Source organism: Ochotona curzoniae, unplaced genomic scaffold (genome assembly GCF_017591425.1).
Source record: "Ochotona curzoniae isolate NIBS_2020 unplaced genomic scaffold, NIBS_Ocur_1.0 scaffold_3208, whole genome shotgun sequence".
NCBI classification, from domain to species: Eukaryota; Metazoa; Chordata; class Mammalia; order Lagomorpha; family Ochotonidae; genus Ochotona; species Ochotona curzoniae.
Genome location: NW_024467106.1, coordinates 17249106 through 17260839, shown reverse-complemented (window position 1 = coordinate 17260839; position 11734 = coordinate 17249106). Strand labels below are relative to the sequence as shown.

Below are 11734 nucleotides of genomic sequence, written 5' to 3'. Positions count from 1 at the left end.
TAGGAGTATGGGGTTGGTTTTTAGCCTAACAGTTAAAACACCCTTTTCCCATATAAGAGCACCTAGGTTTGATCCCTGGTTCTAGCTTCCTGCCTGTGCAGCCCCTGAAAGGCGACAGTGGTGACCCAAGGGAGGAGTCTCTCCATCCATATGGGAGACCTGGACTGTGTTCCTAGCTCCCAGCTTTGCCTGTTGCTGACATTTGGGGAGTGAAGCAGCAGATGGGAGAACTCCTCCTCTGCCTCTTAATAAAACACTGAATTGAGAACATACAGTCACAGGTTGCTTAATGCGAGCATGTGTTCAGAGAATTGCTTTGTCAGTAGGATATTGTCATCTGAACACCAGAAGTTATACTTAACATTGTAGAGTGTAAAGCTAAAATGGCCAAAAAGTCACTGGGTGATGAAATCCCAGGGTCTGCTGTCATCTGCCCAGTACACTGCTGACTTAAATATTGTCATGCAGTGACAGTTATATGAAAAAGGTACCCAGCACAGAGTGGGCATCACAGCTATAGAAGGATGTTTATTGTTACTCCAACTTGCAGGAAAACACAGGGTACGCTCTTCTGGACAAGGCTGGTATCAGTTTACAAGTCCCTAGCCAACTTTCTCAGGTTGGGTAATCTAGAAGTGAACAGTAAGACCAAAGAAACACAGCATGTGACTTCAGTTGTGCAAAAAAAAAAGTCTTGCAGCTGCAATAAGTTCTTCTTTACTGATCTAGTAATTGTCTCATTCTCTGCGAATAAAACAGCATGGGCATTTCCTACCCCTGCAGAAAGCAGCTCCAGCCTGCCTTTCTATTAGCCATTGGGTAGGACAGCCATGAAGATTAAAAGCCACGTAGCAAGAGGTTTGGAAGCATTTGTTCAAAAACCAGACTGGGCTCCATTCTCAGCTCTACCATATAATTGCCGAATTTTACCTTCTATAAAATCAAGCGACATAATTTGGATAAAATACTCAGTATAGAGTCACGAGCAGCCCTGGGGTGTTTGCCATTAGCAGGGACTGGGGGCTCAGGGTTCACCTGCGTCTGTGCCTGTTCAAGCTGGGGCAGTTTAGAAGCAAAGACTGAGGCAGAGTCTGGCTCTTCGCTTGGTTTTTGGCCCTTCCATTTAAAATAACATGCTTTTCCCATTTGGAGCCTAATTCTTGAAGGTTGTTATTTTTCTATTGGAAAGGCAGGTTTACAGAGAGGAGAGAGATCCTCTGAGTGCTAGTTCACTCCCCAAGCTGCCACAACAGCTGGAGCTGAGCCAATCTGAAGCCAGGTGCTTCTTCCGAGTCTCCCACATTGATGCAGGATCCCAAGGCTTTGGGACATCCTCTACTGCTTTCCCAGGCCATAAAAGCGGCACCCATAAAGAATCCCAGTGCATGCAAGGAAAAGATTTAGCCACTGAGCTATTGCACTGGACTCAGAGGCTTTCTTTTTTTTTTTTTTCTTTTTTTTTTTATTTGAAAGGCAGAGTTTTAGAGAGGAGGAGAGACACAGAGCTATCTACTGGTTTATTCAGGTAGTGACTGTTAAGACCATGGTTGGGCCAGGATGAAGCCAGGAGCTTCTTCTGTATCTCTAGCATTAGTCTTTACTGCTGCTTTCCCAGGTGCGTTAGCAGGGAGCTGGATCAGAAGTGGAGCAGTCAGGTCTTGAACCAGTATCCATACGGGATGCTGGGATCATAGGCAAAGGCCCAACCTGCATGAAAACAGCAAGACAGCAGGCTTATCTAGATGAACTGGAATAATGACTGGAGCACAAATTATATATCCCCTTCTATCCCTGCTTCTCCCATTTTTACTACTCAGACCTTAAGCTATCCCCTCAAGAAAGCTGAGTAGGATTCTAAGGGGATCTCTTTACAAACTAGTGGTCTCAGAAGTTACTACTACAGCTTGGGATCCCTGTCGTTGAACTCAGCAGTGAAAACTATAGGGCCTGTTCCTAACCAGCCCTGACTTGCTTCTCCCATTGGTTCCTACTGGGAAAAATTCTTGAGCACACTGGGAAACCAGTATGACAACACTACTACCAGGAACATTCCTCCTGCTTCTTTCCATGGTCTGTCCTCTTGAAGTTGTCCCCCACTAGTTACAGAGCCATTATATAAACAGCTCTAGCACCTACAGCTTGTTCAGGTTAGCAGAGAATCAGAGAATGGAAATCTTTTTGATTGGTATCTGGTAGGTACTTAATAATACGAATAAGTGGAATGGAAGTGACAAAGATCAACTGGAAGGATTCCTAGTTTAAGAATTGTTTAGTAAACATACAAGAATGATGTTGCCTTGTAAAGCCAGAGTCAACCATGATATATGTTATTAAGGATACCCACAATTTTCCAAAAATATATTTATTTTTAAAAACAAGAATCAGGTGATTTTTATAGTCAGCTTTTCCAGAGGCAAATCAGAGTTTGGATTCCAGCTTAGAGTAAAAGTTAAGAATCAGCAGTCTCCTACAGAAATATTTCTCTCTGCAGGAGGTAAAACATTCTGCTTCACTGTAAGCACCATTCTCTAAATCTGGTTTGTACTTCTGCCATCATTTTATTCCACTCCAGGGCTCTGGCATGCAAGATAATCCAGCTCTAAAATTCAAAATTTCCAAACTGAGATGAGCGACTGTTGGGCTTGGGCTGGGGTTTGTAACCAATTCGATCATTCATCATCTGTTCCCGGCTCTTGGGGTCACTGCTGACCCCTGTGGCTCCTTCTCCATCACTGCCTCCCACGACATCCGCATCTTCCTTCTGTTTCTTACGGGTCTGAAAGTAGAAAAGGTTTAGGATTAAGGCAACATTCTTTCAATGAGCAAATGTTCATGTAGTACCTATCAGGTACATACTAAGCATCAGGTAGGGGATAGGTTAGAATGTAGTGAATGATAGACTGAAGTCCTAGGTTTAGGGAAATTACAGGGACAATGGGGATACAATAATAAAAGATTTAACCTACCCTCCAGGATGTGATCATCCAGCAACAAAATGAGAAAACAGACCATGATAGGGTGATTGAGCTTATGACAGAGGGAAGCCTATACTGCCAAAGAAACTCAAAGAGGCTGAGGGTGCAGAGAGCTGTGACTGCAAAGGCACGCAAGAGTAGATGACACATAGCAGTCAAGGGAAGAGAACAATAGCTACCAAACCTACAGCCTGGCTGCCCCCTAAGGTTAAAAGTAATCCTTTAGTCAGAAAGCTTTATGCTATCAAAAGATCTGAGTTTTGCGAATTCTTTGTGTGGAGCTTATTTTAAGGTTAAACATTATCCAATTTTTTATTCCTGCCACAACTTACAAAGCCATATTCCTGACATAATTAGAGTGAAAAGCTACAACAGATCAGATTCCTTGGGGGAGGACATCCAGTTTACAGTCCCAACCCAGAAGCGTTTCCTGTCTGAAGCTGTAGTGACTGTCCTGTGATCATTGTTCTTTCCGGGGAATGTTTTAATTTGATGGCATTTTATTCCATTCCAGTGCTCAAGCAGGCAAGAAAATCCATCTCTAAAATCCAGAACTTCCCAATGGAAGTGGATGTTGGGCCTGGGCCGGGGTCTATAACCAATAAAATCGTTAGTCAGCTGTTCCCCAATGCATCTGGGATGGCTGTCTCCGAGGAGGCGGCAGCTTTCCTGAAAGTGCGTTCCTCTGTCCAGCTGAAACAGTAGGCCTCGGCTCCTGCTCTGAAACCCTCAGCTCCACATCCACTAGCACAATGACTGCCCAGGCCGCTGCTAGCCATCACTCTGTCCACAGAACCTGTTTCCACTGTCATTTCCAACATCATTACAGTTTCTACGTATGTCATGGTCACCAACACCAAAGTTTCCTCCTTCACTCTAGCTATCACATTCTCCTTTACTGCCCATATTCTCCGCGTTTACTGCCCTGGCGTCCATATTCTGGCCACCTTCACCATATCCCCTCTCTGTTACTATAATCAGGGCCACTGCTGGCACTGCCACCATCACCTCCATAACCAGTCCTGCTGCTCCTGCCTCTCACACCAAAGTCTGCAGGACAGCCACGATTACCCACACTGCCTCCAAGGTTGCCCTCTACAACCTCTCTGATACAGTGGACCGCATCTCTTATTTTAAAAAAGGGCCGTTTTCACTTCACAACTATGCCTATTAACAGTTTGGTATTCCTTTGATTAGAAAAAGATTGAATTATTTATTTGAAGGCCGAGTGACAGAGAGAGATCTTCCACGTGCTGGCTCACTAACCACATGGCCACAATAGCCAGGGCTGAGCCAGGCAGAAGCCAGGAGCCTGAAACTCCATCTGGGTCTCCTGTGTGGATAAAGGGTCTGAGCACTTCAGTCATCATATGCTGCTCTCCCAGATGCATTAGCAAGGAGCTGGGCCAGAAGTAACCAGTGCTCTGAATGGGATGCCAACATAACATGCAGTGCAGCTTAACCTACTGCATATGCCGGCACCAACACAGTGTGATTTCTGAACAGTCTGATCAACTGCATCATGATCATCAAAATTTATGAGCGTTAACCTCTCTGCCTGTCTTCTATACTTTTACTCATGCCATACTTTTCAAAGCAGACTCTCAATTCGCTAGTGTCTTCTTTAATAAAACAACAAGAATTTTCTTCATTGCTGGATGGCACCAGGCTTTACAGATTGCTCTCTACAAACAGCTCTAGAGGCCAGCATTGTGGCATAGCACATTAAGGTGCCACCTGCAATGCCAGTTTATGTTCTGGCTGCTTCGCTTCCAATCCAGCTCCCTGATAACACACCTGGGAAAGCAAGGATGGTCCAAGTACCTGGGTCCTAGCTTCAGTCTTTTAATTAAAAAAACAAATATGTTTTTAGATTTATCCATTTCCATTGGAAAAGCAAATCCACACAGAGAAAGGAGAGACAGAGAGAAAGGTCTTCCATTTGCTGGTTCACTCCCCAAGCAGCCACAACGGCCAGAGCTAAGCTAATCCAAAGCCAGGAGCCAAGAGCTTCTTCCAGGTCTCCCACGTGGGAGCAGAGTCCCAAGGCTTTGGGCCATCCTCGACTGCTTTCCCAGGCCACAAGCAGGGATCTGGACGGCAAGTGGAGCAGCCAGGATATGAACCAGCACCCTATGGAATCCCAGCATGTGCAAAGTAAGGATTCAGCCTTGCACTGGGGCCCCTAGTCTTACCCAGCCCCTGCTGTTGCAGCCATTTGGAAAATGAACCACTGGATGGAAAGTCTCTCTTTTTCTTTGTTACTCTACCTGTCAAATAAATAAATAAATCTTTTAAAAAGAAAGAAAAGGAAGGAGGGGAACAGCTCTCTGGTTCCACTGCATACTTATCAACCTTGTGGAAGACCAGGAAGAAATTCCTGGCTTCCAATCAGCTTGGCTTCAACCACTGTGGCCATTTGGGTAATGAACCAGGAGATAGAAGAGCTGTCTGTCTCTCCTTTATTCTGTAACCCTGCCTTTCCAATAAAAATAACTAAATATTTTTTTTAAAACATGGATATTGAGTTCATACCTCCTACTGGGAATTCAATGGTAAAGCAGACATGATTTTACAATATAAATGATTTTTACAATAAATAAATGATATCATAAATTATCATGCACATTATGAGAAAAATGTTTTAAGAGCCTAGGAGATGGAGGCAGCTAACTCAGATACAGTAAGAAAGAGCCTCTGGAACTGAGAAGGTGACATGTCACTGAGGGCTGGCTGAAATGAAAAGCGCTCCAGGCCAGGGGAAGTGCCAAGGTCTTGAGGCAATACTTTCCATGTACCAGTAAATGAAAAGGAATAAAAAAAAAAGCTACTGTGGTGAGAGCGTGGAGGACAAGGCGACAGAGGCTTGAGGTGGAACATGAGGGGCTGGACCAAACCCTGCAGGCCCCAGTAAGAAGCTGTGATTTTATTGTAAGTGCAGGAAACCACTGGGAAGTTTTAAGTAAGGAAATGACATGTCCTGAAATTTTTTAAGGCTCATTCAAAATATCATCAGGTATTTTGAAGAGACAAAAAAGGAAACAGAAGGACCATTTAGGACCCTACTAAAAAGGTACAGGGAAGCAAGCACTTAGCCTAGCGGTTACAACACCCACTTCTTACATGGCAGGAGCAGGGAATGGAATCCACATAAGGGCTCATGTGTCGGCTCCACTGACTAATCCTCCACTTCCAAGCACTGGCATCCCAAATGAGCACCACTTCATGTCCTGGCTGCTCCACTTCCCATCCAGCTCCCTGCTTGTGGCCTGGGAAAGCAGTCAAGGATGGCCAACACTTTGGGACCCTGCACCCACGTGGGAGACCCAGAAAGAAGCTCCTGGCTAGTGACTTTGGATCACCTCAACTCTGGCCGCTGTGGCCACTAGGAGAGTGAGCCAGTAGATGTAAGATCTTTCTCTGTCTCCCCTTCTCTCTGTAAATATGCCTTTCAAAGCCCAACGCGGTAGCCTAGCAGTCCTCGCCTTACATGCTTAGAAATCCCATATGGGCGCTGGTTCTAATCCCAGTGGCCCCACTTCCCATCCAGCTCCCTGCTTGTGGCCTGGGAAAGCAATCAAAGATGGCTTAAGGCCTTGGGATCCTCCAACTGCATGAGAGACTTGGAAGAGGCTCCTGGCTCCTAGTTTCAGATTAGCACAGCTCTAGCCGTTGCGGTTACTTGGGGAGTAACTCATTGGACAGAAGATCTTCCTGTCTTTCCTCTTCTCTGTATATCTAACTTTCCAATAAAAGCTAATAACCTTTTTTAAAAATCTGCCTTTCAAATGAAAATAAATAAATCTTAAAACAAAACAAAACAAGGAATCCACATAGCAAACCCGTGTTCCAATCCCAGCTAAACTCACTTCAGATTTCCGAGAACATAGAAATTGGGAAGCAACAGAAATGGCTCAACTAACTGTGGTTCCTGCCATGCACATGGGGACATGGGGGACATAGATTACATTCTACGGCCAGGCTTCAATCCCAGCTGTTGAGACTTTTGGATAAAGAACCGTGTAGTGGTGCTATGTGCGTATGCAGGTGTGTAAGACTTGGATAAAATGTGTGTGTATGTAAGACTTTTGGATAATGAATCATGGAGTGGCGTGATTGTGTGTGTGTATAAAAATTCTGGATAATCCACCTTGGAGTGTGGGGGTGATGGTAGTAGTGGTGGTGTGTGCGTGGTGCTTCTCTCTGCCTCTCAAACTGATGTGGCCACAAGCCAGGGGATATAGTAGCCATGAGAAGCCAAAAGTGCGTTGATCTGTGCCCAGTGAAACAGATTTCCCATTTCTGGTCTGTAGAATCAAGAATAAACTTGTTGTCCTAAGTCCCTGAGTTCATGCTAGTTTGTTATCCCGGCCACAAGAAACTAACAGAAAAAGTTAGAGATGCCTATAGAGCATCCAAACAGGAATTTCAAATAAGCTCGTGGTATAAGAGTCTGGGGTTCAATACAGTGACATGGCAGGCTAATCCTCCACCTATGGTGCCAGCATCCCATTTGGGCACTGTTTCATGTCCTGGCTGCTCCATTTCCAATCCGGCTCCTTGCTATGGCCCAGGAAAGCAGCAGAAGATGGTCCAAGTCCCTGGGCAAAATTGTCCTCTTACCTCTAGGTCCTTTCGAATGCTCTCAAACTCTTCAATGTCATCAAGCTTTAAGTCCAGGCGCGTGGGTTTTCGTCGTAGCATACTGAAATGCACACTAAGAACTGGAGCCAATAAACTACAAGCTATTAAAAAGCACAAAGAAAAGTTAAAAATAAGATGGGATTAGTTTCAATTACAAACATCAGGTCAGTTTGTAAGCATATATGCTAAAGGAAGACAGTTGAAAAACTCACTTGGAGTCACACATAGATCATTTGGCTTTTTTTTTTTTTAAGCAGAGTGATAGGCCTGGTGCAGTAGCCTAGTGGCTAAAGTCCTTGCCTTGCATGCACCAGGATGCAAGGTTCTAATCCCAGCATCCCCACTTTCCATCCAGCTCCCTGCTTGCGGTCTGGGAAAGCAATCAAGGACAGTCCCAAGTCTTGGGTTTCTGCACCCACGTGGGAGACCTGAATGAAGCTCCAGGTTCCAGATTTCAGAGCGGCTCAGCATCGCTTGGGGAGTACCACCTGCAGTCGCTTGGCGAGTGAATCAACAGATGGAAGATCTTGCTCTCTGTCTCTCCTCCTCTCTATATATCTGCCTTTCAATAAAAATAAATAAATCTTTAAATTTAAAAAAGTGACAGAGAAATAGACTGAAAGGGAGAGGTTTTCCATCCACTCATTCACTACTCCTATAGCTATGGTGGCTGGGGCCAGGCTAGGGAGAAGATGGTGTCAGGAATTCCATCTAGGTCTCCAACATGGGTGGCAGGGGTTCACATACTTGGGCCATTATCTGCTGCTTTCCCAGGCACATCAGCAGGGGGCTGGACCAGAAGCAGAACAGCCACAACTGATACAAGATGCCATGTTGCAAGATTGGGTTTAACCCTCTAAAGCACAGTGCTGGCTTCACACAAAAGTTCCTGAAGTCCTCAGCTGTACAGTTCTTATACTTATGTTACATGACACAGGTCCACACTCAGTCATTCTAAAAACCTCTTTCTGAAAGAAGTTAGACCAGCAAGCTGCCTATAAGAGAATTCTAGGGCCCGGCGGTGTGCCCTAGCAGCTAAGGTCCTTGCCTTTAACATGCCAGGATCCCATATGGGCACAGGATCCCAGGGCACCTGGCAGCCCTGCTTCCCATCCAGCTCCCTGCTTGTGGCCTGGGAAAGCAGTCGAGGACAGCCCAAGGCCTTGGGATCCTGCACCTGTGTGGGAGGCCCGGAGGAAGTTCCTGGATCCTGGCTTCGGATTGGCACAGCACCGGCTGTTACAATCACTTGAGGAGTGAATCATTGTATGGAAGATCTTCCTCTCTGTCTCTCCTCCTCTCTATATCTGACTTTGCAATAAAAAAAAATAAATCTTTAGAAAAAAAAAAGAATTTTAGGCAATAATCATGAACTCCATGCTCCAGTCATATGCAAAGAAATATTTTCGCTAAAACACTGGAATAATCACATCTTAATTCAGTGGTTGGGGCAAGAGTAAAAGCCATGACATGAGAGCCATCACAGCGCTGAATTCATTAAATCTCATGAAATTCCTGCCAACTCACCAATACACAAGATTATCTTCAGTGTCTAAATCAACCAGGCAAATCATTCATGGACAAAGAGTTCTTGTGCTCTTGCTACAAAGTTAAAGGTTCAGTCACAACCTGTGGGAAAAACAGGCAAGGGATGAGATAACTATGGAGTAAGACCATCCCTGTGGGTAGCACCCTGGCAAGCACACCAGCGTGAGATCTGGAGCGAGCATGCCGGCATGCCGTGGTGGCCAGGGATGCTCAGCACAGCACGAGGCAGGAACTGACATCTAAATGAAGTCTTAGTCCATGTAGAAAGAGCATACACAGAGAAAAAACGTATAAAGAAGCTCAAGAGAACAGTCTGAGTCTAGGAAACAACGTTAAAAATCATTTCATGGGCTGGCACAGCGGCTCAACTGGCTAGTACTTCACCTGTAAGCACCAGGACCTCATAGGAGCACCAGTTCATGTCCCAGTTGCTCTACTTCTCATCCAGCTCTCTGTCTGTGGCCTAGGGAAGCAGTGGAGGAAGGCCCAAAGTCTTGAGACCCTGCACCTATGTGGCAGGCCCAGAAGAGTCTCCTGGCTTCGGGACAGCTCAGCTCTGGCTGTTGTGGCCATTTGGGGAGTAAATCAACAGATGAAAGAACTTTCTCGCTGTCTCTCTGTAAATCTGCTTTTCCAATAAAAATAATAAATCTTTAAAAAAAAATTCCTTGAGCAAACAAGACCGTCCCAATCACATCTAATACCTGTAACGGCACCTTATTTAAACTTTTGACATCGATTTGCATCTCTTCATGCTGTCCCACAGAGTCTATCTACTATTAATCAGATTTTTTATTATATTACTATTAAGCAATTAGTAAATGCTGAAAAACGGAGAGATTGAATACAAATGAATGTGTGTGAGTGGCAATCTGCTGCTCATTTTCCCATTACCTTTCCTTATCTTCTGATTTTGATATAAACCCCTGTGAAGCTAAATTCATCCCTCTTTTACAGACAAAAGAAATCAAACTGTTCAGTCTGGTTCATAATTTTGGCCTCCTGTGAACAATTATGCACTCATTAAAGTCATGAGGATTCAATGACATGAGTGAAGGCAAGTGGAGGTCCTAAGATGAAACCAGGGATTGAGACATATGAAAAGCAAGATGTGTCCTTCTCCCCTGAAGCTTGCGACAGACACGGTGGTCACACTACAGTGGCACAGGACACTTCAAGTTGCTCTGCATTCAATCAGACGCTATCTATCGGATTCCAAGGTCAACACACGGTGGAGAAAAACTGCACAATGCAAAGCTGGTGCTAGGAAGCCAGACAGAGGAACAGTAAAAGTGCTGGCTCTAGAAAGAAAAAGATAGAAGCTCGAATCCCATTAAGTCATGGAACCTTTTTTTTCTTTTAACTTATTTTATTTATTTGGAAGTCACAATTATGGAGAAAGTCTTGCATCACTGGTTTACTCATGAAAAGGCCCCCAGAGCCTGAGCCAGGAGCTTCTTTCGGGTCTCCCACCGGATGCAGGGGCCCAGACAGTTGGGCCATCCTTTGCTGCTGTTTTCCCAGGTGCATTAGCAGGGAGCTGGGTTCAAAGTGGGGCAACCTGGACTCTAACAGGTGCCCTTATGGCACGGCAGGCAGGATTTAACCTGCCTGCCACAGCGCCGGCCCAGTAAGTTACCGATTTTTAATAATCCACTTTATCTCTCACTAGTCTTTCATTTCCTGCCCTCTCGTCTGTTGCTGTCTGAATTCAACAGCCTAAAGCAGTTTACGCTCCTGATCCACAATTTGGCATTTAGCAAACACTCAGCAAGTAACAGCTATTTATTATTGCTGTTGTTCTGGGGGGTGTGGGGGGGTCGGTAGAGGATCCAGAAGACAAGGATGGGGAGGGAGGGTCTGTCCAGCTCCGGGAGCTGGAATATTTTGATCTCCCACCCACCACCACATGCCTTGTTCAGCTGAGGCCCCGCGGCGCCCAGCGGGACACAAGGCTTTGCAGCAAAGCACCGGCTGCAGTCTATCCGGCGCCTTCCTGGCCCTCATCTCTCTCTCTCTCAGTCCGGCACAAAGACGCGGCTGAAGAGGACAAAATAAAAACCAGGCCGAACCTTTCCCCTCGTCCTCATTCCCTTTGGACGCTAGAGGGCTCTCTGAGCCGCATCTGCCACCGTAATCGGACGCAGCTCAGACGTGGCCCTTGGGCGCAGGACTTCCCTGCCCGAGAGCCGCGCTCGCCCAGCACCAGGACGACACTCTCCGGGCCGGGCGCGGGTTTCCATGGCAACGCGGTCCTCCACCGCGGGACGCCGTAAAGCCTCCCAGAGGCCTCGGTTCGCTCCAGAATTCAGCCCGGGGCCTCGCGACCCGACTCACTTACCTCTCTCCAAGCCTGCTCAGCCCCTTCCCGGAAGGAATCCTGGCACCCACCACGAAACGATGGCCAGGCCAACTAGACTACATTTCCCAGAATGCCTCGAGCCCCCTCTGCCCGCAGCTCCTCGGCTCCCGCGAGCTTTCCTCGCTGGTTCTACGAGGGCTCGCCCCTGCACGCGACTAGAATGCTAACTACTACGACTCCCATCCTGCTTCGCGCCGCTCGACTC

General features: G+C 46.2%; 1 protein-coding gene across 2 annotated transcripts; it reads right to left on the bottom strand.

Annotated features, from left to right (window-relative positions):
- Nucleotides 1-2346: 2346 nt before the first annotated feature.
- Nucleotides 2347-11678, bottom strand: CDC26 (cell division cycle 26). Of its 2 annotated transcripts, none has more exons than XM_040963543.1 (4): nt 11509-11678; nt 9147-9248; nt 7599-7720; nt 2347-2776 (listed from the first exon to the last, which is right to left on the bottom strand). In XM_040963543.1, exons 3-4 carry the CDS (start codon nt 7677-7679, stop codon nt 2600-2602), a joined length of 258 nt encoding a protein of 85 aa, XP_040819477.1. In that variant the 5' UTR covers nt 7680-7720; nt 9147-9248; nt 11509-11678; the 3' UTR covers nt 2347-2599. The 2 variants fall into 2 exon arrangements, with proteins under 2 accessions (XP_040819477.1, XP_040819478.1); XM_040963544.1 differs by having other exon boundaries at nt 11505-11677.
- Between the last annotated feature and the right edge of the window lie 56 nt (nt 11679-11734).

Bases quoted from the DNA above. Each gene is read 5' to 3' on its own strand.
- CDC26 (XM_040963543.1), bottom strand. From the start codon at position 7,679: ATGCTACGACGAAAACCCACGCGCCTGGACTTAAAGCTTGATGACATT. The intron at 2,777-7,598 runs GTAAGAGGACAA...TTCTACTTTCAG, and splicing joins GCATTCGAAAGGACCTAGAG to ACCCGTAAGAAACAGAAGGA.